The 27,800-nt window shown below is 41.4% G+C and overlaps 1 protein-coding gene across 4 annotated transcripts in view; it reads left to right on the forward strand.

The window, feature by feature from the left end:
* Positions 1-6,760: 6,760 nt before the first annotated feature.
* LOC118391752 (serine/threonine-protein kinase 32A) overlaps positions 6,761-27,800 on the forward strand; it is a 71,386-nt gene continuing 50,346 nt past the window's right edge. For 2 of the 4 annotated variants that reach the window (XM_052457629.1, XM_052457631.1), the window contains exons 1-4: positions 6,761-7,122; positions 15,046-15,317; positions 19,513-19,568; positions 19,810-19,961. In XM_052457629.1, the coding sequence (XP_052313589.1) occupies positions 15,266-15,317; positions 19,513-19,568; positions 19,810-19,961 (260 nt within the window). In that variant the 5' untranslated portion in view covers positions 6,761-7,122; positions 15,046-15,265. Of the gene's footprint in view, positions 7,123-11,632; positions 11,791-15,045; positions 15,318-15,346; positions 15,481-19,512; positions 19,569-19,809; positions 19,962-27,800 lie in introns of those variants that run through there. The other 2 variants (XM_052457630.1, XM_052457632.1) reach the window with 2 other exon arrangements.

Genomic DNA, 27,800 nt, shown 5'->3' on the forward strand with positions numbered 1-27,800 from the left:
TGTGATAGATTACATCAAATCCTTGAAAGATATTAAAATGCTGGCACTGTAGTTTACTGGTAAACTTTAAAAGTTTCCAGTATTATTTATTTATTTTATTTCACCTTTATTTAACCAGGTAGGCTAGTTGAGAACACGTTCCCTCCCTTTGCAACCTTATGGAGGAATTCAGAGAACTCTCACGGGTGTCGTTGGAAGAAGACCAAAGTGCAGTGTGGTGAGCGTACATTTTATTTTATTTTAAAATGTCACCAACGAATGAAAGAAAAAAACGTGAAGCTTACAGGGCATTAGTGCCACAAACAAAGTTAACTTCCCACACTGAAAGGAGGGAAAGGGCTACCTAAGTATGATTCCCAATCAGAGACAACAATAGACAGCTGTCCCTGATTGAGAACGATACCCGGCCATCACATAGAAACACAAACCATAGAAATAAAGGACATAGAATGCCCACCCAAATCACACCCTGACCAAACCAAAATAGAGACATAAAAACCTCAGGGTGTGACAAACAATGTTTGGCCCCAAATCATCTTGTATTTGCATATTGAGCAATTGTATACAACGGAATATAATGTTTCCAAGGACAAATTCAAATTCAAATTCATTGTGTGGGGTAATGGGTAAGTGTAGGCCTATCTAGGTTTATAGCTATATACCAATATGCTAATGTGATCATTGTGAACACATTGCACAAACATATCTGTCCAAGACAAAGGAGATGATTGTGGACCACAGGAAAAGGAGGACCAAGCACACCCACATTCTCATTGACAGGGCTGAAGTGGTTTGGTTGAGAGCTTCAAGTTCCTTGGTGTCCACATCACCAACAAACTAACAGGTTCCAAGCACACCAAGACAGTCGTGAAGAGGGCACGACAAAACCTATTCCCCCTCAGGAGACTGAAAATATTTAGCATGGGGTCCTCAGATCCTCAAAAGGATCTACAGCTGCACCACCGAGAGCATCCTGACAGGTTGCATGAGCCTGGTATGGCAACTGCTCGGCCAGAGGCTGAGGGTAGTGCGTACAGCCCAGTACATCACTGGGGCCAAGCTACCTGCTATCAAGGAACTCTATACCATGCGGTGTCAGAGGAAGGCCCTAAAAAGTGTCAAAGACTCCAGCCACCCTAGTCATAGACTGTTCTCTCTGTTACCGCATGGCAAGCGGTACCGGAACGCCAAGTGTAGGTCCAAGAAGCTTCTAAACAGCTACCCCCAAGCCATAAGACTCCTGAACGTCTAATCAAATGGCAACCCAGACTATTTGCATTTCCCCCTCTTTTACGCTGCGAGCACTCTCTGTTATTATCTATGCATAGTCACTTTAATAACTCTACCTACATGTACATATTACCTCAATTACTCATTTTACTACTGCTTTTGAATTATTTGTTACTTTTCTTTCTTTTTTTTGTGTTATTTTTAAAAAGTCCATTAGCCTACGTTAGCTCAACTGTCCCGTGGATGGGACACTGATCGCGAAATGAAGGGATCGTAAGTAAGCATTTCACTGTAAGGTCCATCTGTACCTGTTGTATTTGGCACATGTGACTAATATAATACTATTTGAATTGATTTGATACATGAGTAGGGACTATTGGACTGCTTGTCATTCCATTTTTGAGAGAGCTATCCACTAGATGGGGCTAGTTTCACACACATAGCTCTGTATGACTCCACTTCCAAGGAATCCTCTGGAGGTAAAGAGGCTCATTTATAATGCAAAGGATCACACCCATTATAATTGGTATCAGCTTTACAAGGGAGGAATTCTTCCTTCCATCCCGCTATTTTCAAAAGCGAATTTGATTATATCTAAGAAATGAAAAGCCAATTATGATGATGTTAAGATGTTTGTTTAAAAAAAATAAAGTCTACTTAAAGTTTGCAACAGTTCCCACAATAAATACCAATTAAACAGCACAGTAGTCGCATGACAGAAGCATAATCATTCATTCCAAGTGGCTAAAGGTGGTCTGGTCTTATTTTGAGGGGTGCCATTTGCCTCGGAGAGTGGAGGGGTGAGCCCTGGTCTCATGAAGATGGATAGTTTGGACTGAAATCATTTTGGCATGATCCACTAGTAGTAATAGAGAGTGTGCACTGTAAGCAAATCCCTCACCCAGTCAATCCCATGACCTTGGACGGGACCACACAATTAGGAGGTAGGAAGCAGCGGTGCCATGCAATTCCTAACGGATGGTTACACTATGGAGCCATTAGTTAATGCCACCTCAATTCAAGTCATGACAGATTTGGATGCAGTCACAGGGAGAACTCTGTCCCAAAGTTTCCCATTCTTTTCTCTGCCATGATTTAACGCATTGCTTAGGCTTCAGAGTCTGCGTTTACACAGGCAGCCCAATTCTGATATTTGTTCACTAATTGGTCTTTTGACCAATCAGATCAGCACTGATAAAGAGCTGATGTGAAAAGATCTATGATTGGGCAAAAGACCAATTAGTGAAAAAAATAGCAGAATTTGGCTGCCTGTGGAAAGTGATGTGGAGCATGCAATCCATGTGTGACCTGTGACCTCATAACGTTTGAGGACTATAAAGATGATCGTTTTTGATTTGAATAGCCTAGCATCGTAAAGTCATGTGTGTGCTACATTTTGGCATGGTAAATGCTGATATGGAATTCATTAAATTGTATAGTTTATTGCACAATGAATTATGAAGGTGTTAACCCCAAAAATGTGTTTCAAAACTATTTCCACATTTTGGGTTCTCTATAGCAGTGGTTCCCAAACTTTTTATATTCCCGTACCCCTTCAAACATTCAACCTGCTGTGCACACCCTCTAGCACCAGGATCAGCACACTCTCAAATGTTGTTTTGTTGCCATCATTGTAAGCCTGCCACACACACACTATACATTTATCAAACATAAGAATGAGTGTGAGTTTTTGTCCACAACCCGGCTCGTGGGAAGTGAGAAAGAGCTCTTATAGGACCAGGGCACAAATAATAATATAATAATAATCAATCATTTTTCTTTTTATTTAGCCATCTTTCATATACAACTTTATTTGCTCATCGAAAATTGCGAATAACTCACCACAGGTTAATGAGAAGGGTGTACTTGAAATGATGCACATAACTCTGCAATGTTGGGTTGTATTGGAGAGAGTCTCATTCTTAAATCATTTTCCAGACACAGTCTGTGGCTGTATTTAGTTTTCATGATAGTGAAGGCCGAGAATCCACTCTCACATAGGTACAGTACATGGTTGCAAAGGGCATCAGTGTCTTAACAGTGTGATTTGCCAAGGCAGGATACTCTGAGCACAGCCTAATCCAGAAATATGGCAGTGGCTTCTGATTAAATTACATTTTCATAGAATCACTTGTTGCAATTTCGATGAGACTCTCTTGTTCAGATATTGGTAAGTGGACTGTAGGCAGGGCATGAAAGGGATAATGAATCCAGCTGTTTGTGTCATCTGTTTTGGGAAAGTACCTGTGTAACTGCGCACCCAACTCACTCTGGTGCTTTGCTATATCACATTTAACATTGTCCGTAAACTTGAGTTCATTTGCACACAAAAAAAACATACAATTATGGAAGAACCTGTGTGTTGTCCTTGTCAATGCAGACAGAGAAGAGCTCCAACTTCTTAATCATATCCTCAATTTTGCGGAGAGTCCCTGCAATCCTAGATTCAGATCATTCAGGCGAGAAACAATATCACCCAGATAGACCAGTCGTGTGAGAAACTCGTCATCATACAAGTGGTCAGACAAGGGAAAATGACGGTCAGTAAAGAAAACCTTAATCTCATCTCTCAATTAAAATAAACGTGTAAATACTCTGCCCCTTGAAAACCAATGCAATTCATTATGTTGTTAAAGCGTTACATGGTCGCTGCCCATATCACTGCATAGTGCAGAAAATACACGAGAGTTCAGGGGCCTTGCTTTATCAAACTGAACCATTTTTACTGTCATGTCCAAAACACGATGTCGTGTCCTTTCAAGCTGTCAGGCATTCCTTTTGCAGAAAGAGCCTCTCGGTGGATGCTGTAGTATACCCAAGTGGCGTTGGGAGAAACTTCTTGCACGCACATTACCACCCAACTATGTCACCCTGTCATGGCTTTTGTGCCATCAGATACCAACACATATTGACCACCAAAGTCCATTTGATGTCACAAAGCTGTCCAGTACTTAAAAGGATGTCTTCCTTAATTGACCCCCCCCCCCCATAAACATAACGGGCATATACCAGGAGCTCTGCCAGGCCCGCCACGTCTGTCGACTCATCCAGCTGTAACGCTTAGAATTCACTGGCTTGTATGCGAAGCAGTAATTGTTTCAAAACATCTGCCATGTCACTGATGTGAAACAGTGTTGTTTGATGAAAACATTGTCTGTATAGTTTTTGGGGGCCTTTTCCGCCAGCATTGTCCCAGCCATATCCGCGGCAACAGGAATAATTAAGTCCTCCACAACAGTATGGGGCTTGCCTGTCCTTGCCACTCGGTAGCCCACCATATAAAACGCTTCTAACCCCTTCTTCTTAATGGTATGTTGCTTTTATACATGTCTTACTACTCGAAAGTTGTCTTAATTTTAGATCAAAAAACTCTTGTGGCTTGCCAAGAGTGAAGGTTTCATCCAGTTGGGAGGTAGTACTTTTGAACACACACTGTGGCTGAGGAAAGGCACTACTCCAATATAAGTGAAATAAAGGGAATACTTAAACAACACAATGTAACTCCAAGTCAATCACACTTCTGTTAAATCAAACTGTCCACTTAGGAAGCAACACTGATTGACAATAAATTTCACATGCTGTTTTGCAAATGGAATAGACAACAGGTGGAAATTATAGGCAATTAGCAAGACACCCCCAATAAAGGAGTGGTTCTGCAGGTGGTGACTACAGACCACTTCTCAGTTTCTATGCTTCCTGGCTGATGTTTGGTCACTTTTGAATGCTGGCGGTGCTTTCACTCTAGTGGTAGCATGAGACGGAGTCTACAGCCCACACAAGTGGCTCAGGTAGTGCAGCTCATCTAGGATGGCACATCAATGTCTGTCAGCGTAGTGTCCAGAGCATGGAGGTGCTACCAGGAGACAGGCCAGTACATCAGGAGATGTGGAGGAGGCCCTAGGAGGGCAATAACCCATCAGCAGGACCGCTCCCTCCGCCTTTGTGCAAGGTGGAGCAGGAGGAGCACTGCCAGAGCCCTGCAAAATGACCTCCAGCATGCCACAAATGTGCATGTGTCTGCTCAAACGGTCAGAAACAGACTCCATGAGGGTAGTATGAGGCCCCGACGTCCACAGGTGGGGGTTGTGCTTACAGCCCAACACCGTGCAGGACGTTTGGCATTTGCCAGAGAACACCAAGATTGGCAAATTCGCCACTGGCGCCCTGTGCTCTTCACAGAGGAAAGCAGGTTCACACTGAGCACATGTGATATGTGACAGAGTCTGGAGATGCAGTGGAGAACGTTCTGCTGCCTGCAACATCCTCCAGCATGACCGGTTTGGCAATGGGTCAGTCATGGTGTGGGGTGGCATTTCTTTGGGGGTCCGCACAGCCCTCCATGTGCTCACCAGAGGTAGCCTGACTGCCATTAGGCACCCGAGATGAGATCCTCAGACCCCTTGTGAGACCATATGCTGGTGCGGTTGGCCCTGGGTTCCTCCTAATGCAAGACAATGCTCGACCTCATGTGCAGGAGTGTGTCAGCAGTTCCTGCAAGAGGAAGGCATTGATGCTATGGACTGGCCCGCCTGTTCCCCAGACCTGAATCCAATTGAGCACATCTGGGACATCATGTCTCGCTCCATCCACCAACGCCACTTTGCACCACAGACTGTCCAGGAGTTGGCGGATGCTTTAGTCCAGGTCTGGGAGGAGATCCCTCAGGAGACCATCCGCCACCTCATCAGGAGCATGCCCAGGCGTTGTAGGGAGGTCATACAGGAACGTGGAGGCCACACACACTACTGAGCCTCATTTTGACTTGTTTTAAGGACATTGCATCAAAGTTGAATCAGCCTGTAGTGTGGTTTTCCACTTTAATTTTGTGTGTGACTCCAAATCCAGACCTCCATGGGTCGATAAACTTGATTTCCATTGATCATTTTTGTGTGATTTTGTTGTCAGCACATTCAACCATGTAAAAAAATATATATTTTATCAAAATATTTCATTCATTCAGATCTAGGATGTGTTATTTTAGTGTTCCCTTTATTTTTCTGAGCAGTGTAGTTCTCATCATATTTGCACCTATTCGATGCGTTTGGCTAACGGTTAAAGTGAGTAACGGTTAAGGTGATTGGATGTTAATGAATTGGATTGGATGTTAATTAATTATTTAATTATGTGTCTAGGCTAGGTGTATTTGACATTGTGTTGTTATTTTGCTGAACGCCAGATGGTTTAATTTTATTTTTGTCCGTGAAACGAGGCTACTCAGGCGAGAAAAAAATCTCCCCCAAATGTATAGCCCCGTTGGGAAATATAAATGAAAGTGTGGATGTCTTTATTTTGTAAACATTTTTAAAAATGTGAATCACATTTTTATTTGGCGTACCCCCGACGACATTCCGAACATATAGTTGCTGAAAATAAATACCTGCGAATAAATCGCCTCATAAAAAAATCACAAGGCGAGGGTGAGTAGGCAAGGCAACATTCCATATGATGAGGTGAGCTTTGCGAGACGCACGAGGAGGCAGTTCTATACAGCATATCGCCAAGTATCTTAATTATAGTCCAGTCGAGATACCGGTGTGTGAAGTGTGGAGGTCTCTATTATTCTGTCGTCTGCTGATCTCGTGCAACAATGTAGCAGTATTCTGTTTTGCTTCATGATACAATTGTATCCTCAGCAGCAACAATAATTTTGCCCGAACAGTATAGAAAATACGAGAACACTAATCGCACTTTTATTTGTATTATTTCGTTTTACGATCAATCTGCTCATCCTTCCTTCATCACTCCAGACAGTCCTTCTTGTGAGTCGGGGCAGGTGTATGGATGCGTCGTCCTAACAAGCAAGTGATGCCGTGAACTGTCCTCTTCTCTTCAAATAGGCTACCTTACATTTACTGGACATGCTATTTACCTAAAAGCCCGGGGCATTTAAAGGTAGGTTATGATGGTGTCTGCTTGAATGCCTAGGCTCCTTTCTATTCGGTGCATGCTTTCTATTTTGTCACTGGATTCTAAGCGGAATGCCCCCCCGTTTGCCTCTTAAGTCAGCAATGCGATTTCTAAGTACTTTAGCGTTCAAGTGGTTTATTTTTTATTTAGATTCACTAGGGTGACCTTATCAAGTATACCAGAAAATGCATAGAAAATGGACAGCAAAATCTGATTTCTTTTTAACTTTGTTTATAGCTACCACTAGGTTAACACGCAAATTAAGATATTACGTTTGCGTTACATTCCGTTTTAATGGAGTGCAGTGTTTTTTGAATGCCCATGCCACGCAGGCTGTGTCATACATAGGAATCATACATGCAGACTTAACTTAAAGGGATAGTTCACCCAAATTACAAAATGACATATTGGTTTACTTACCCTGTAAGCAGTCTATGGACAAGGTATGACAGCAATCCATTCTTTTGTTTTCCTGGCACTGTTAACACATGCTAACCTTTTAGCATTTGTGGCACAAATACCATTCAAATCATGGGACCGATATTAGCAATGTTGCACCCATGTCCAAATCATCTGAAGTATCTAAAATTGATTGTGAAGCTCAATAAAATCACTTTATGACTTTGTGACTTGAATGGGCTTTGTGCCACACATGCTAAAACATCGGGAAGTATTGTAGCATTAGCCACCCTAGCATGGTGTTGGAAAATTGTGTTTTATTAAACATAATAAAGTTACATTTTATGGAAGTAATTTAGCCAAATGTCTAATATATATTTATTGTGTAGGTCTACAGTTTGGGGGACTTTATTTGAAAATTTGGAACAATACTTTTTTCCCGCCTTTAATATATTACTATTATCTAGTGACTGCATTTGATACTGGGGAGTGGACAGTGCATTCAGAAAAGTATTCAGACCCCTTGACTTGTTCTAAAATTGATGAAATATATATTTTTCCTTTTCAATTTACACACCATACCCCACAATGACAAAGCAAAAACCGGTTTTTAGATAATAATATATAAAAAAAATGGAAATATCACACGTACATAAGTATTCAGACCCTTTACTCAGTACTTTCTCGAAGCAGCTTTGGCAGCGTATGATGCTACAAGCTTGGCACACCTGTGTGTGTTTCTACCATTCTTCCCTGCAGATTCTTTCAAGCTCTGTCAGGTTGGATGGGGAGCGTTGCTGCACAGCTATTTTCAGGTCTCTACAGAGATGTTCGATCGGGTTCAACACTTGTCCCGAAGCCACTCCTGTGTTGTCTTTGCTGTGTGCTTAGGGTCATTGTCCTGTTGGATGGTGAATCTTTGCCCCAGTCTGAGGGCCTGAGCGCTCTGGCGCATGTTTTCATCAAGGATCTCAATGTACTTTTCTCCATTAATCTTTGCCTCGACCCTGACTAGTCTCCCAGTTGCTGCTGCTGAAAAAAATCCTGTCAACATGATGCTACCACCATGCTTTACCGTATGAATGGTGTCAGGTTTCCTGCAGACATAACGCTTGGCATCCAGGCCAAAGAGTTCAATCTTGGTTTCATCAGACCAGAGAATCTTGTTTCTCATTGTCTGAGATTCTTTAGGTGCCTTTTGGCAAACTCCATGCGAGCTGTGATGTGTAGTTTACTGAGGAGTGGCTTCCGTCTGGCCACTCTACCATAAAGGCCTGATTGGTTTAGTGCTGCAGAAAATGTTGTCCTTCTGGAAGATTCTCCCATCTCCACAGAGGAACTCTGAAGCTCTGTCAGAGTGACCATCGGGTTGTTGGTCACCTACCCGACCAAGCCCCTTCTCCCCCCATTGCTCAGTTTGTCCAGGTGGCCAGCTCTAGGAAGAGTCTTGGTGGTTCCAAACTTCTTCCATTTAAGAATGATGAAGGCCACTGTGTTCTTGTGGACCTTCAATGCTGCAGAATTTTTTGGGTACCCTTCCCCAGATCTGTGCCTCGACACAATCCTGTCTCTGGGCTCTACGGACAGTTCCTTTGACCTCATGGCTTCGTTTTTGCTCTGACATGCACTGTCAACTGTGGGACCTTATATAGACAAGTGTGTGCCTTTTCAAATCATGTCCAATCAATTGAATTTACCACAGGTGTACTCCAATCAATTTGTAGAAACATCTCAAGGATGATTAATGGAAAACAGGATGCATACTAAAACCTGTTTTTGCTATGTCATTGTGGGGTATTGTGTGTAGATTTCTGTGGGGAAGAAATAAATGTAATCCATTTTAGAATAAGGCTGTAACGTAACAAAATGTGGATAAAGTCAAGGGATCTGAATACTTTCCGAAGGCACTGTATGTAACGGGGGTCAGTGTGGTGCTAACAGCTTTGCTTCCAGCACTGTCCGACTGCCCCAAACTGGACTCACACCAGTGATCATCTGCTTCGCAACACAGGTAACTGCCCTCCTTGACAACGTTCCAACGAGTTGAGCCACCAATTGGATGGCTCTACCATCGACATTTCAAGTTAGCGTATGGAGTGAGCTTTACGGCAAGTTCTTATCTCCGTTACACTCTCCCCTTCGACACCCGCTACACAGCGAGCTACCCCGGCCATTGAGTCCAACTGTCGATCTGGGTCACAGGCCCTGCTTGAAAAGATTCCAATGGGTTGACCCCACCTAAAAGGTACCAATTAGATGGCTCTATCTGTGACATTTTAAGATAGCTGTGGAGTGAGTTTACGGGCACGTTCTTAACGCCGTCACACCTATACGCAGATTACGCTGTTAAGAGTTAGAAAAGTAGAATCATTTAGACATTTTGGAGTGAGTCAACAGTTTTCCAATAGTTATGTCAGTCAATGACAGTCACTCAAATAATCCTCACCAAATTACTGAGTAAACATGCAGGGCATGTGCTCAGGGGCCCTGACCATAATAGGGCCCCCATATTTTTTTTGTCACTCTCACTCAGATAGTATATGAACATGGGGAAATGTGTAGAATTGCAGGAAATTATCTTTACACTGAAAAAGTTTCTCTCCACCTCATGGCGACATCTGTAGAATTGCAGGATATTACCTTTGAGACTTTTCAACACTGCAAAAAAAAAAAAAAAACGGCTGAAACTATTCTATTTTATCCTCATACTTAAACAATAATCAGTGTACCACACCAATAATGAAGTATTTCAGAGAATGTATTTAGCTTGTCGGATTTGTCAGACAGTTCTCAGGTTATCCATTTCCTTGGGGTTAGTATGAAAGCAACCTAATGTAGCAGGTGTAAAAGAAACTCCTGAAACTAGATCCCCTGCATACTAGTCTAGACAAGAAGAACAAAAACTGTCGGGAGAGGTTCTCTTCTGTACTGTTCAACTAATCCAGTAAAAATTGAGGAGGAGTTACGATGGATTGTCTGTCTCCTTGATTTGATTCATCTGGCCCGTGCACCTGAGTAGGCGAAACACCAGGTGAAAGTTGATTGCGTTCATTTTAGAACTGGACTGCCTCCTGGTCATGAGCCAGCAGTTCAAAAGCTCACGGGATCAAGATTCTGTGTTTTCACATTCAAAAGTGATTACCTTTGATTACCTTTGATATTAATGCTGTATCTGCCTTCCAAATGAAAACTAGTTAGAAAATTCAAACATATATTTTATGGAAAAGAGATATATGTTTCTGGATGATGCACCATGCTGCCTTATTGACAACATGACCGAGCGGTGCAGATTACTGTTCCTTTTGAGGAGGGTGCTCTTCCCTCACTGCTTCTGCCCATTCAAGTCACGCGCCATAGACCGATGAGCCCGCGGCTCAGCATAATCAAATCCACCCATTGTTAACCCTGTTGTTGGGGACTCGGCAGAGGCGAGTATGAAAGTAGCCTATCCAGCAAACCGGGAACATTCCCAGAACATTAGCTAAGATTCCTGTTAGGTTCTAGGGTTTTATCTAACATTGGGATGATAACATTCCAAAAACATTCAAAGAATGTGCAACAGAAGATGGTGAGTACGGCCCAGTACAACACATGGGGCTGAGCTCCCTTCCTTCCAGGACCTCTATACCAGGCGGTGTCAGGAAAATAACAAAAATGTGTCAAAGAATTCAGCCACCCAAAAGCCATAGAGAGTTCTCTATGTTACCGCACGGCAAGCATTACCAGTGCACCAAGTCTGGAACCAACAGGACCCTGAACAGCTTCTACCCCCCCCAAGCCACGAAACTGCTAAACAAGACTGCTAAATAGCTAATCAAATGGTGACCCGGACTACCTGCATTGACCCTTTGTCGCACTAACTCTCTTGCGCTGAATCTATGCATACACACTCACGCATACTTACACTGACACCCCAACACACATACACACGTTACATACGCCCACACTTAACATTAAGACAAAACATGCACACACATGCATACCGATGCCACACACACACTCACACACATACACTTTCACACTCACCATGTACGTCACTTTACCCCTACTTATATGTTCATAGCGACCTCAATAACCTGATACTCTTGCACAGTGACTCGGTACTGGTACTCCCTGTATGTTATAGCTATGCTATTTTTACTTCTTATTGTTACTCGTTATTGTCTGTGTATTTATTCCTCGTGTCACTATTTCATATTTGTCTTTAGTTTTTTTCTTCTTCATCTTTAACTCTGCATCGTTGGAAAAGGACCCGTAAGTAAGCATTTCACTATCATATGTGACAAATAACATTTGATTTGATTTGTGCTGTTAATATGTCCTATGACTGAAATAATGTGCAGATTGTCAACATAAGAAGTGTAAAAAAAAATGGGTTGTGTTTGTACTGTATGATTAAAGGCTGTTAAAATGTATTATGAATGAAAGTAAAATGCCATGTGTCTCTATATCACCTACTACTGTACAATATACACTAACATTCAAAGGTTTGGGGTCACTTAGAAATGTCCTCGTTTTTAAAAGAAAAGCACATTTTTTGTCCACTAAAATAACATCAAATTGATCAGAAATATAGTGTAGAGTAAACATTGTTAATGTTGTAAATGACTATTGTAGCTGGAAACGGCAGATTTTTTTTATGGATTATCTACATAGGCGTACAGAGGCCCATTACCAGCAACCATCACTCCTGTGTTCCAATGCCATGTTGTGTTAGCTAATCCAAGTTTATACTTTTACATTTTTAAAAAGGCTAATTGATCATTAGAAAACCATTTTGCAAATATGTTAGCACAGCTGAAAACTGTTGTCCTGATTAAATAAGCAATTAAACTGTCCTTCTTTAGATTAGTTGAGTGTCTGGAGCATCAGCATTTGTGGGTTTGATTACAGGCTCAAAATGGCCAGAAACAAAGCACTTTCTTCTGAAACTCGTCAGTCTATTCTTGTTCTGAGAAATTAATGCTATTCTTTGTGAGAAATTGTTAAGAAACTGAAGATCTCATACAACGTTGTGTACTACTCCCTTCACAGAACAGCGCAAACGGTCTCTAACAAGAATAGAAAGTAGAGTGGGAGGCCCCGGTGCACAACTAAGCAGGAGTACAAGTACATTAGATTGTCTAGTTTGAGAAACAGATGCCTCTGGGATGCTGGCCTTCTAGGCAGAGTTCCTCTGTCCAGTTTCTGTGTTCTTTTACCCATCTTAATATTTTATGTTTATTGGCCAGTCTGTTTATTGGCCAGTCAGTTCTTTGCAACTCTGCCTAAAAGGTCAGCATCCTGGAGTTAAAAGTTAATTTGTGGAATTTCTTTCCTTAATGTGTTTGAGCCAATCAGTTGTGTTGTGACATGGTAGGCGTGGTATACAGAAAATAACCCTATTTGGTATAAGACCAAGTCCATATTATGGCAAGAACAGCTCAAATAAGCAAAGAGAAATTAAAGTCCATCATTACTTTAAGACATAAAGGTCAGTCTATCCGGGAAAATTTCAAGAACTTTGAAAGTTTCTTCAAGTGCAGTCACAAGAACTTTCAAGCGCTATGATGAAACTGTCTCTAATGAGGACCGCCACATGAAAGGAAGACCCAGAAGTTCATTAAAGTTACCAGCCTGAGAAATGGCAGCTTAAATAAATGCTTCACGGAGTTCAAGTAACAGACATCTCAACATCAGCTGTTCAGAGGAGACTGTGTGAATCAAGCCTTCATGGTCGAATTGCTGCAAACAAACCACTACTAAAGGACACCAATAATAAGAAGAGACATGCTTGGGCCAAGAAACATGAGCAATGGACATTAGAACGGTGGATATTCTGTCCTTTCGGTCTGATGAGTCCAAATTTGAGATTTTGGTATCCAACCGCCATGTCTTTGTGATCTCCGCATGTGTGGTTCCCACCATAAAGCATAATTCAAGGCACACTTAACCAGCATGGCTACCACAGCATTCTGCAGCAATACTCCATCCCATCTGGTTTGCGGTTATTGGGACTATCATTTGTTTTTCGACAGGACAATGACCCAACACACCTCCAGGCAGTGTAATGGCTATTTGACAAAGAAGTAGTGTGATGGAGTGCTGCATCAGATGTCATGGCCTCCACAATCTCCCGACCTCAACCCAATTGAGATGGTTTGGGATGAGTTGGACCGCAGAGGGAATGAAAAGAAGCCAACAGGTGGTCAGCATATATGGGAACTCCTTCAAGGCTGTTGGAAAAGCTTTCCAGGTTAAGCTGGTTGAGAGAATGCCAAGAGTGTGCAAAGCTGTCATCTAGGCAAAGGGTGGCTACTTTGAAGAATCTAAAATATATTTTTATTTGTTTAACTCATTTTTGGTTACTACATGATTCTATATGTGTTATTTCATAGTTTTGATGTCTTCACTATTATTTTCAATGTAGAAAATAGTAAAAAATAAATAAAAACCCTTGAAGGGGTAGGTGTGTTCAAACATTTGACTGATACTGTACATTACAGAAGACTGAAATATAACAAAACTGTTTGACATAGAAACATCAGATTTTCAGCTGGTTTTTGAAGTTATGTTAATTATTTTTTAAATTATGAAAAAATGTAATAAGGCCACTAGGTAATTTGAGGACACTAGGTCATTTGACTGCAGGAAAGGGCTTTTGAAATGTTCTGGGAACCAAAAGTTGTGCCAACGTTCTTACAACATTATAGGAATGTCCTGTGCAACCTAACTTAAACATTGTATGAATGTCATCATAACTGAGTACATTTGTGGTTTTGGATCCTATCGCTTGTAATGTACCCACACTGTTCCCACAACCTAATGAAATGTTCTGGGATCCTTTAAAGATCTCAGAAAGGCTGTTCTGTCAACATTCTTGCAGCATCAAAGGAATGGTTTGTGCACCCTGATACAAACATTATCTGAATGTCAGCACAGTTTTTTTTGTGTTTTGGGAACACACAAACTGTTTTCTGGGAATGTTTTTGTAATCTCAGGTAAATGTGTTTTGTGATTTTTTAAATTTTTTTTGCAGCCTAAAATAAACATTGTAGAATCATCTGCACAACTGGACATGTTTTTGCTTTTGTTGTGAACATATATTTTGTTACGTCACCCCAATGTTCTCACCACTGTGAGTGACTGTTCCCACAATATAATGAAACATTCTGGGGACCTTTAAAGAACAGATTAAATGTTTTCTAGGAACATTCTTGCAAAATCAGGCAAATGTTTTATACAAACATTCTATAATCATCATCACGACTGGACAGTTTTTGTGTTAGGAGAACATTCATTTGTTGCAACCTAACGAATGTTCTGGGAACTTTCACAGAACCAATTTTGGTTTGCTGGGTTTACTCCTTCGAAGAATTTGGCAAGTTCACAATCGGAAAGAGCATCTCTCGACAATCTCCTACCAACACGAGTAGAGCATTACCGTGATGTGTTGGCTCAACCACTCAGCCCCCTCCCTTCTTGATTTTGACACATTGTGTCATGTTTGTGTGTTCTTCTCTTATATAGTTTGGTTTCCTGTTAAGTGGGGTCAGAGATAGAGCCACACCCCTGGGTGTGGAACCATAGAGTACAGAGAAGAGTACAGGCCAAGTTCCAATCAACCCAACCGGTGGATCTAGGTAGGTTGGTCCAGCCCAGGCTCCAGGCTATGTCTCCCTGGCTGTGGGACAGCTATTCCATACTGAGTTGAGAGGGACCTGCCTGGCTGGGGACTACAGGAACAAACATGGGGCTGGGACAATCCAACAAGGCTTCCGTCACCGATGACACAGAGGAGGGTGAGTAATGACCGAGCCTGTTATAAAGTGGGCAATGAGGACTATTAGACATTTCTCCTTTTGGATTTGTCTTCTCTGAGTGTACTCCAGTAGCCTCTGTATCAAAAATGAAGACGATAGATTGAACAAACAGATGAAGAAGATGCAGTACATCGATAGAAATGTAAGCATCAGTAAAGCCACGGTTACTAACAGATTTCTTAAAGTCTCTTAAGGTAGCTATGTGTTTCTGAAAAGTGTGATGGTAGTTATCATTCAGGTATGCAGACATTGTGTCATAGAGATCATATCATTCCTATAATATAGCGTTCTATGTGTAATTATGCACTGTGCTGGGCTTACAGTATATGCCAGCTAAGTGGAATTCAACATCTTTGAATGTGACAAATCCTCTAGATTGAATTCACTCACTTTGGCAAAACCCCAACAAGTCGACAGAGTTATGAGTACATCAGCAATTCAAGGGTTGTCACTTGGTTCCCTTTTAATTAAAGACATGATGTTTTTCTATATATTACATAATGAATCCGCTGTCATCTGGGGGTGTTTTACATTTTGGAAGCCAATAAGTGATGATCTAAGGTTTCTACAGCTAACCTTCTTCACTCACTAGAATACAGTTAGTGTAACAGCTTATAGAGCACATCAGTGGGAGTAGGCTAACGTGTTATGCAAATGTTTAGCTGTATCAAATGAATGAAGGTGACAAAGCATTAGCAAAGGATTATTTATTGGTAGGTCAGCTGTGACAGACAGAGTGAATGCTCTCCTTTTCAGAGAAAAACACACATACATGAAAGCTGACATACCTGTACCTATAGATACATGTACAGTTTAAGGCAGAAGTTTACATACACTTAGGTTGGAGTCATTAAAACTTGTTTTTTAAACACTCCAAACATTTTTTGTTAACAAACTATAGTTTTGGCAAGTCGGTTAGGACATCGACTTTGTGCATGACACAAGTAATTTTTCCAACAATTGTTTACAGACAGATTATTTCACTTATAATTCACTGTATCACAATTCCAGTGGGTCAGAAGTTTACATACACTAAGTTGACTGTACCTTTAAACAGCTTGGAAAATTCCAGAAAATGATGTCATCGCTTTAGAAGCTTCTGATACACCTGTGGATGTATTTCAAGGCCTACTTTCAAACTCAGTGCCTCTTTGCTTGACAACATGGGAAAATTAAAAGAAATCAGCCAAGACCTCAGAAAAAAAATTGTAGACCTACACAAGTCTGGTTCATCCTTGGGAGCAATGTCCAAATGCCTGAAGGTACCACGTTCATCTGTACAAACAATAGTACGCAAGTATAAACACCATGGGACCACGCAGCTATCATACCGGTCAGGAAGGAGACCCGTTCTGTCTCCTAGAGATGAACGTACTTTGGTGCGAAAAGTGCAAATCAATCCCAGAGCAATAGCAAAGGACCTTGTGAAGATGGTGGAGGAAACAGGTACAAAAGTATCTATATTCACAGTAAAACGAGTCCTATATCGACATAAACTAAAAAAGCCAGACTACAGTTTTCAACTGCACATGAGGACAAAGATCGTACTTTTTGGAGAAATGTCCTCTGGTCTGATGAAACAAAAACAGAACTGTTTGGCCATGATGACCATCGTTATGTTTGGAGGAAAAAGGGGGAGGCTTGGAAGCTGAAGAACACCATCGCAACCGTGGAGCACTGGGGTGGCAGCATCATATTGTGGGGGTGCGTTGCTGCAGGAGGCACTGGTGCACTTCACAAAATAGATGGCTACATGAGGAGGGGAAATTATGTGGATATATTTAAACAACATCTCAAGACATCAGTCAGGAAGTTAAAGCTTGGTCGCAAATGGGTCTTCCAAATGGACAGTGACCTCAAGCATACTTCCAAAGTTGTGGCAAAATGGCTTAAGGACAACAAAGTCAAGGTATTGGAGTGGCCATCACAAAGCCCTGACCTCAGTCCTATAGAAAATTTGTGTGCAGAATTGAAAATGTGTGCACGAGCAAGAAGGTCTACAAACCTGACTCAGTTACACCAGCTCTGACAGGAGGAATGGGCCAAAATTCACCCAACTTATTGTGGGAAGCTTGTGGAAGTCTACCCGAAACGTTTGACTCAAGTTAAACAATTTAAAGGCAATGCCACCAAATACTAATTGAGTGTATGTAAACTCCTGACCCACTGGGAATGTGATGACAGAAATAAAAGCTGAAATAAATCATTCTCACTACTATTATTCTGACATTTCACAAATAAAGTGGTGATCCTAACTGACCAAAGACAGGGAATTTTTACTAGGATTAAATGTCAGGAATTGTGACAAACTGAGTTTAAATGTATTTGGCTAAGGTGTATGTAAACTTCCGACTTCAACTGTATATCTGTACAATTGTACAGTATCTTTTCTAGAGTGTACACTATGGACATTGTTTGCTGTGACTCCAGCCACGTGGTATTCTTATGCCGTTGCCAGAATAATCGTCCTACATTTCTTTCTACATTTGTTATTTCCTTCAATTTTAGCTTCTGCCATCGATCCCATTAGTTACTCATTACGGACAAAGTCATCACCTCAGAAGTAAAAGTCATGTGTGCCTTGGATTTGTACTTGGGAGTTCAAAATAACTGGAGTGCTCCTTGACATTGTTGTTGTGGCTTTGACATTGCAGCTGAGTGTTCAATTTTCCAATGCCCTGAATTTACTGCCTGGGCACCTGGGATTGGTGTTGGCCAGAGAAATAACAGGACAAATGACAGATAGAGAACCATAGAGAGAGATTTAGTACGTCAACAGGACTGAGTGCTTTATACGTCTATTAAGAATGGGATTGGGAATTAAATGTTCTTTGACCTGTTACTTTGTTCTGTTGACAATCATGCCAAAGCTGTGACCTGTCCCCCCTCCATGTCTGCCTGTCTGTCCCCTGGGGCTTTCACTTCTCTTAATGGGCACGCCTGTCTGGTGATCATGCTTTATTCACGCTCTGGCTGACTGGGACCTGTGGGTTCTGTTTCAGTCGCCACAGCAACCGCATGACTTACTCAGTCATGGCTGCGTACTAGTGTATATGGGGCTCCGCTAGAGCTTCCTGCCTCTGTGATCATCACAGAGAGGGGGAGGGGAGACAGACAGAGAGATAGAGAAAGAGTAAGTAACCGGCACCCGCAGCCTCTGTCTCTGTGCACCCGCTGCTCTGCTCTCCTCGCAGTCAAACCACAGCTGTCCTTCCCTAAAACCCCATCAGAACCAGAGTTAGGCTCAGAGCCTGTAGTGAACAGTGAAACACAAGTAGCGGAGAGGGGAAGTGCCACTGATACAGGACTAACAGAGCATATCATTAACTGTCACATCCAATCCATCCACTTGGAGGGGATGTGAGGTGTCACTGCTCGGCGGGGGTACACCGGCCAGGTCACATGACCGGAGCCAGAGCGAGAGTTGGTGGCAGCTGCACGTCACCCTGGGAGATGGCAGATAGAAAGAGGGATAACCCTATGTTTTGATTGCCATGGCTGTGAAGACAGGCCACAACTGGTTCCGGTTGAATATAAATGTTTTTTGAGATTAGACCGATAACTGGTGCAGGTTCGGGTTAAATTGGGACTGGGAGCAGGGGCGTCCTGCACCCCAAAAATCGTCAGTACATTTAGTTATTGCTTGCCAGCATGCATGCCAGCTAAGATAGTTAGACAAGCTAGCTACTCTAACTTCATTGATAACCTGAAATGGCTTCTTTGCAGATAGTTATGAGGTGTGAGATTGGGAACCTATCTGGGCCAACTTCATAAAATTGCTAGTTGACAAGCAGTAGTTCAGAAAAACACATTTAACAAAAAAATGCTCCATTAAAACTATATATATATATATATATATATATATATATACAGTATGTTTTAAAACAGGATAAATCTGAGGGGGCACACCCCCAAAGGGCATGACACTTTTGACTGGGAGTGTAGTCCCACTTACCCCGGCCAAAATGACTTCACATTTAGATCATTTTCCATTTGAGAGAATAACACTGCCTCACATAAGTTAAAAAGGACACTGAATGTCAATTGTTTCTAGTGCCATTTAGTGTTTTCTCATGCATGCTCTATGTAATACAACAAGATTGTGATTGTATGAAATTGTATGCTGTTTGCCTGCGAATATGAAAATAAAGAGATCTTCCTCTTCTTTCCCCAGTCAATTTTGACCACTTCCAGATCCTAAGGGCTATCGGGAAAGGAAGTTTCGGGAAGGTAAGTCTGTTTTGGTAAATTGCTGAGTCCAACCTCCACTTGAAATAATTGGTTCTTAGTTGTCTTGACAATAGGAGCCACAGATGCAGTAGAACAGTACTTTCACATTCTATCAAAGAACTTTCTTACAGCTTGTGTTTACATCTAAGTAAAACCACAATGCAATGATCAGCAAGGAACCCATTCAGTAAACTCAGCTGATAGCAGGATGTATGCAGAGCTCTTGTCTGTTTCTCTCTAGGTGTGCATTGTGCAGAAGAAGGACACAAAGAAAATGTATGCCATGAAGTATATGAACAAACTGAAGTGTGTGGAACGGAACGAGGTCCGCAATGTTTTCAAGGAGATGCAGATCATGCGGAACCTCGAGCATCCTTTCCTTGTCAACTTCTGGTAAGTCTCATTGTGTGTGTGTGTGTGTGTGTGTGTGTGTGTGTGTGTGTGTGTGTGTGTGTGTGTGTGTGTGTGTGTGTGTGTGTGTGTGTGTGTGTGTGTGTGTGTGTGTGTGTGTGTGTGTGTGTGTGTGTGTGTGTGAGGGGGGGGGGAGCATTCGTTAAAGAAAGAAAGGAACAAGAAAGAAAGAAACAACAGCAACTGTTAGGAACAAGGGCTTTGAATACAGTGAGAAAGAATCTGTAGCGAGAGGACTCTCACCTTGAAAGTGGCAGAAGCTTGAATGCCCTCTCCAATCTAACATTTATGTTTGCTCAGCCAAGGCTTTGACATACAGAATGGAGGAGGACAAATACCACAAAAAAAGTGGAACAAAACCTCAGACGTTTTGTCTTTGAAAATCCTGTGGGTAGTTACTTGTGAAGGATTATTGAAGTACAGTACCAGTCAAAAGTGTGGACACACCTACTCATTCAAGGATTTTTCTTTATTTTTCTTTATTTTGACTATTTTCTATATTGTAGAATAATATTGACGACATCAAGCTATGAAATAGCAACCAAAGAAGTGTTTAACAAATCAAAATAGGTTATATATTTGAGATTCTTCAAAGTAGCCAACCTTTGCCTTGATGACGGCTTTGCACACTCTTGGCATTCTCTCAACCAGCTTCATGAGGTAGTCACCTGGAATGCCTTTCAATGAACAGGTGTGCCTTGTTAAAAGTTCATTTGTGGAATTTATTTTCTTCTTAATGCTTTTGAGCCAATCAGTTGTTACAAAGTAGTGGTGATAAACAGGAGATAGTCCTATTTGGCTAGTCAATATTATGGCATGAACAGTTCAAGAGCAAAGAAAAACGACAGTCCGTCATTACTTTAAAACATGAAGGTCAGTCAATCCGGAAAATTTCAAGAACATGTCTTTATAACAGAAAGTGCAGTTGCAAAAACCATCAAGCACTATGACGAAACTGGCTCTCATGAGGACCACCAAAGGAAAGGAAGACCCAGAGTTACCTCTGCTGCGGAGGATAAGTTGATTACAGTTAACTGCACCTCAGATTGCAGCCCAAATAAATGCTTCACAAGAGTTCAAGTAACAGACACATCTCAACATCAGCTGTTCAGAGGAGACTGCATGAATCAGGCCTTCATGGTCGAATTGCTGCAAAAAAAAACACTACTAAAGGACACCAATATTAAGAAGAGACTTGCTTGGGCCAAGAAACATGAGCAATGGACATTAGATTGGTGGAAATCTGTCCTTTGGTCTGATGAGTCCAAATTTGAGATTTTTGGTTCCAACCGCCATGTCTTTGTGAGATGCAGAGTATGTGAATGGATGATCTCCGCATGTGTGGTTACCACCGTGAAGCATGGAGGAGGTGTGATGGTGTGGGGGTGCTTTTCTGGTGACACTCAATTCAAAAACACATTTAACCAGCATGGCTAGCACAGCATTCTGCAGCGATAGCCATCCCATCTGGTTTGCGCTTAGAGGGACTATCATTTGTTTTTCAACAGGACAATAACCCAAAACACACCAAGGCTGTGTAAGGGCTATTTGACCAAGAAGGAGAGTGATGGAGTGCTGCATCAGATGACCAGGCCTTCGCAATCACCCGACCCCAACCCAATTGAGATGGTTTGGGATGATTTGGACCACAGAGTGAATGAAAAACAGCCAACAAGTGCTCAGCATATGTGGGAACTTCTTCAAGACGGTTGGAAAAGCATTCCTCAAGAATCTTTGCTGAGAGAATGCCAAGAGTGTGCAAAGCTGTCATCAATGCAAATGGGTGGTTACTTTGAAAAATCAAAAAAATACTTTGATTTGTTTAACTCTTTTTTTGGTTACTACGTGATGTCTTTTTTTCATAGTTTTGATGTCTTCACTATTATTCTACAATGTAGAAAATAGTAAAATGAAGAAAAACCCTTGAATGAGTAGGTGTGTCCAAACTTTTGACTGGTACTGTAAGTACATTGTAAAGACATACTGAACTTAGTCAGAGAGAGAGAGAGAGACAGAGACACACACACATACACACACACTAGGCATCCGACCCAGAGCCCGACTCAGCTGCACATCACTCACTCTACCAAGGCAAGCATGTATTTTTACTATTGATGATGCAGAAGTGCCTACTCAGAGACAGACAGGGCCTTTATGGAAACTGGCTGGTCTGGGCGTCATCCTGAGCTGTTGCTGTCAGTGAAACTGGATGGGAGCGGAAACAATGATGGAAGGGATTTTATTGAAGGTGAATTTTCAATCTCACTCCACATCCTGTGGCGAGCATCACAAGGCAGAAATTGCTTTACTGAATCGACAATGAAGAAGAACAAGAACTTGAAGTTAATGAAGTGCAAGGACAAGAATGTTCATTGGCATCAGTGAGGTAGTGAAGTGTCTCATGTCTTTCATTCAACATGCTTATTTTGTAATGGTCTCAATGCGACAAAAACAGTTCTTCACTATTTGTCCTTTATTTAACCAGGAAGGTTGCCTGCATACAGTAAACATGCCTATTAGTCTTATTGCCATACTATCTGCTATACCTTGTGTACCAAACGACCCAGGGAGTGATCCACAATCCCCGTAATGCACACCGGGGCCTCTCTACATAACGTCACTGTTCACACAGTGTCTTGGTTTATTCAAATATCACGTTATGTTACAGGACACTAGTATGCCCTTCTTCTGGCAGGTTGTCAGGTCAGTTAGTGGAAGGTCACAGTGCTGGAATGGTCTCGCTGAGGGGGAGGCAGCTCAGTGGACTGCAGGTGAAGCGCGTTAAGGCAGAAGACAGTGGCGTGACCTTGATGCCTCATACTGTAGTTTGTGCCTCCTCAGCCGGGGCTGCTGGGATGGGGCATAATTTCTCCCCACGGTCGACAGCAGCTGAAGGAGTATTAGCCTCTGGCTGAAGGGAGCTGTCAGTCAACCGGGGGACCGGAATCAATGTAACACCGTCACATTGGGGGGACTCATCCAGGTCTGTTCTGCAGAGGCAGGCTTAAATCAGCTACTTCTGAGATGGCCTCAGTTCTCTCTCTAGGTGTGTGTGTGTGTGTGTGTGTGTGTGTGTGTGTGTGTGTGTGTGTGTGTGTGTGTGTGTGTGTGTGTGTGTGTGTGTGTGTGTGTATGTGCGTCAGTGATTGCTTTTTGTAGGCTACCTGATTGTGAAAGTTGTTCTAGTATTTCTATCAGCACTGTGTTGACTTTGTCAATTAAATTGAGCTGAACTATAAGCTATTCATTAGACTGCTTGTTATTGATTCAAGGCGTGTTTGTTCTGTCTAAATATGCAAACTCCAATGTAAACCAGAGAGTAATGGCCTTGGAACATTTAATTGATTTGGAGGCAATTACAGATACAACATGGGAGTCAATTAAACATACATTATAGTAAATGTGCTGTAAATGTGCTAGAATATACATTATGTTGTGCATTATAGGCCACTTTGCGAAACTAATATCTGGACTTACAGTGCCTTCAGAAAATATTCATACCCCTTGACTTATTCCACATTTTGTTGTTATAGCCTGAATTCCAAATTGTTTGTTTTTTCTCACCCATCTACGTCCAATACCCCGCAATGACAAAGTGAAAACCTGTTTCTAGGTTTTATAGAAAATGAAATACAGAAATCTATTTTTTACATAAGTATTCACACCCCCAGGTCAATTCTTTGTGGAAGCACCTTTGGCAGCAATTACAGCTGTGAGTCTTTCTGGGTAAGTTTCTATGAGCTTTCCACACCAGGATTGTGCTAAATGTTCCCATTACTCTTTTCAAAATTATTCAAGCCCTGTCAAATTGGTTGTTGATAACCATTTTCAGGTCTTGCCATAGATTTTCAAGTAGATTTAAGTCTAATCTGTAACTCGGCCACTCAGAAACATTCACTTTCTTCTTGGTAAGCAACTTCTGCTGAAAGGTGATGTCATCTCCCAGTGTCTGGTGGAAAGCAGACTGAAACAGATTTTTATTGTGGAATTTGCCTGTGCTTAGCCCCATTCTGTTTCTTTTTTATCCTGAAAAACTCCCCAGTACTTAACGATTACAAGCATACCCATAACATGATGCAGCCACCACTATGCTTGAAAATATGGAGAGTGGTTCTCACTAATGTGTTGTATTGGATTTGCCTCAAACATAACGCTCCGTATTAAGGACAAAAATGTCATTTCTTTGCCTCAACTTTTGTTGTATTACTTTAGTGCCTTGTTGCAAACAGGATGCATGTTTTAGAATATTTGTATTCTGCACAGGTTCGTTCTTTTCATTCTATCAATTAGGTTAGTATTGTGGAGTAACTACAATGTTGTTGATTCATCCTCAGTTTTCTCCTATCACAGCAATTAATTCAACTCTGTAACTGTTTTAATGTCACCATTGGCCTCATGTTGAAATCCCTGAAATTCATCATGCTCAAAGGGATATTCATGGTCTCATTTTTTTTTTACCCTTTTACTGTACCAGTAGGGGACCTTATTTGTGAAGCATTGGAAAACCTCCCTGGTCTTTGTGGTTAAATCTGTTTGAAATTCACTGCTCAACTGAGGGACCTTACAGATAATTATATGCCTGTGGTACAGAGATGAGGTAGTTATTAAAAAAGAATGTTAAACAATATTACTGCACACAGAGGGAGTCCATGCAACTTATAATGTGACTTGTTAAGCACATTTATTCTCCTGAACTTATTTAGGCTTGCCATAACAATTTGTTTAAAACAATTATGAAAAACAGAATTCCACTTAGACATTATGGGATATTGTGTTCAGGCCAGTGACAAACAATTTCAATTTAAAATAAAATATGGAAAATGATTTTTCAGGAAAAACATCAATTGGAACCCTTCGGTCCAAAGTCCATTACTTTTCTTTGCACGGGTTCCACCTCTCAAGTAGCTTACTGTGAGATATGCTGGTTCTAAATTGGCCTGAATGGTGTTTTCAAACTGCATGTGCGGTAGAACAAACTGACCTGGGTGGGAGACTCCATGCCAAGAAAACTAATCAGAATCCCAGGCTTGTTGAAAATAATGAACAGGTGGCAGTTTATGCCACCCTCACAACCTGCTGGGGATGCTAAATGACTATTTCTCTCTCTCTTGCTCTCTAGATAAGTTTGCACAGCCTCATATGTGGCTCATTGGGACAGTGTAGTCTTAGTTCTACAGTAAGCTGTGGTGATTGCTTATTGTAATTTATCGAGGCCAAGACGGCAGATGACCAGTGCAGCTAAGTATTCATACATATTCAAATACACTTGAGTTCTGTAGCGTGCATGGTGTGAGAGTAGGGACAGAATTGCTGAAGGCCGCCATGGGTGGATGTGGTAGATTGAGATGCAGCCCATCTCTAGCTTAAACTGACAGATTTTGATGGGATCTTTTCATTATGTTACTTAGATTGTTGCACAGGTGCGTCAATTGACTCTAGTTTCTTTTTAAGTATCTGTGACCAACAGATGCATACAGTACCTGTATTCCCGAGTCATGTGCAATCCATAGATTAGGGCCTAATTAATTCATTTAAATTGACACATTTCCTTATATGAACTGTAATTCAGTAAAATATTTGAAATTGTTGCATGTTTCATTTATATTTTTGTTCGGTGTAGGAATAAAGTGACGAGGCAACATGATAGATAATAAACAGTAGCAGCAGCATACAGTAAGTATGTGATGAGTAAAAAAAAAAAGAATCAATTCAGATAGTCCGGGTAGCTTTTTGGTTAGCTATTTAACCAACTTTTTAGCAGTCTTACCGCTTCGAGGTTTAGTAAATCGTTTTACTATGACTTCGGCAGTATTTGGACTGTACGAACCAAGTCTTGGAACATTTTAAAGGCCCGCCTGTTTTGGCATCGGAGATACATTTTTGCCATTGTCAAGCTCCTGCATTCTCAAAATGTTGTCATTGGGCAGAGATTTCCTGTTGTTGCAGCTTTAAAGCTATTATCCTGCAATTCTACCATTTTGCCATAAGGCAGAGAGAAAGTTTAAAGCTTAAATTGCAGTGCATTTCTGTAAAAAAAAAAATCATCATTTTTGGGGAGCGCAATTGCATTGAATTGAACAATGTGTAATTGGTAGAGTACTGTGGATACTAATATCCCTATGAGCCTCCCAGGCCCATGTTGCCCAGGGTTAAGAACATAAATGATAGATTATTACATTTGGTGTTTCTCAAAATGCATACTACCGTGCTCCGAGCACACATATTGGAGCACAGGAGGGTCAGCGTCTGAGTCCAATTTACTCCATTTGTAAATATTTTGAAGCATGCATCGATGGAAGCTTCAATGGAAAGTATGAAAAAGAAATATGACGCAACCAATTACGAGCAATGCAAAAGTTCTTGAAATCAATGGCTGCCATTATTTGAGCTGAAGCGAGAGAAAATACACTCCGACTTCAGAATGAAATGTTGCCTATACATCTCATATGTTGCCTGACTAAAATATTTTATCTTGATACATTAATAAATACATGCTGTGTTAGTTTTGGCATGTTTACTTGCCTACGTACCCTAGGTTGCAAGCCCATAATATGTCAATAGGGCTAACTGACTAGTTATTACTGTTAGCTAGCCAGATTGCCACGAAGAATTGACATCTATTTAGCATACAATTCGTTTTAGTTCACTTTGCCTGTTAAACTGTCTGGTTAGCTAGATTATTACGAGTCACATATCTAGCTGATAGTTATGAAATTAAACGTTTGCTTTGTGTAAATTTGGTTTAGTCTATTGTTGCCGTTGACCTGGCTGGAAGAAAGTTCAGTGAATGGGAGGTGAAGCGTGAGGTAATGTAGTAGGGGGAGTGCTTCTCAAATGTAATGTTTTATGCATTCTCAACACTCTCATCCTCACAAGAACGTACTCAAAAGAACATTGTCAGAGACTACACTCGGAACATGAGAGTGTGGAGCACGGTTGTTTGCATATTGAGAAACACCCATTGTATTGTATTACACCCTCTAAACTTATTTCGCCCACCGCCGCATAAGATTCTATAATGGTTAGGTTTCACCAACTTCCCACTTTAGTAGAGTGTGCTGTGGGAACAAGAATAATAAACCACCAGTGAAACATAAGAATCAGATTTTCTACTAGATTAAGCTTTCTCCAGTAGGCTACGAACTCTTCGTGCACTATCGATTCCCGGTAGAAAGTGCTATTCCTCCTTCTCCAGGCCACTCCAGCTAAACCAACACGTTCCTTCATGAATATTCTGACTGGCTTTAGGAGGGGAAGCTGGCTGGATCATGCCACTACATTACAGAAAAATAAATAACATTACTTTTTCCCCCCATAAGTGCCCACAATGTAAAGGAAAATAAACTGATATTTCTTCTGCAGGAAACAAGGCAATTCATGTCCCTCTCCCTATGTAAGTGCTAGTGACAGCTCCCAGACGCTCTCACCTCGGCAGACTCCGCTGAGCCAGGAGTATTTTCCCAACATCAGAAGGAGCTCTGTAGAGAGAAATAGAGAGCACTGCCCTGCAGAGCACAGCACTACTGAGATGCTTAGATTCTCTTAGATCTGACTGGCAAGCCCTTCTAAACACATCTAACTCACCAGACAAGGTTCTAGTCCTCAGAATTTGTGGCAATCACTTCTTTGGTTCCATTATAAACTAGGTTTCCATCCAATTGGTGACAGATTTTCATGCGAATATTCTAGAATCTGCACAAAGAAAATATGCATGTGTTCCCCACCAGTGGTGTTTCCACCAAATGGACTTGTTGCGATAAAAATCAGTGTGACGACATAATGCACACAAAATGTACCTTTTCGCTTAAGTTTTCATGTACT

Source organism: Oncorhynchus keta, chromosome 12 (assembly GCF_023373465.1).
Source record: "Oncorhynchus keta strain PuntledgeMale-10-30-2019 chromosome 12, Oket_V2, whole genome shotgun sequence".
NCBI lineage: Eukaryota > Metazoa > Chordata > Actinopteri > Salmoniformes > Salmonidae > Oncorhynchus > Oncorhynchus keta.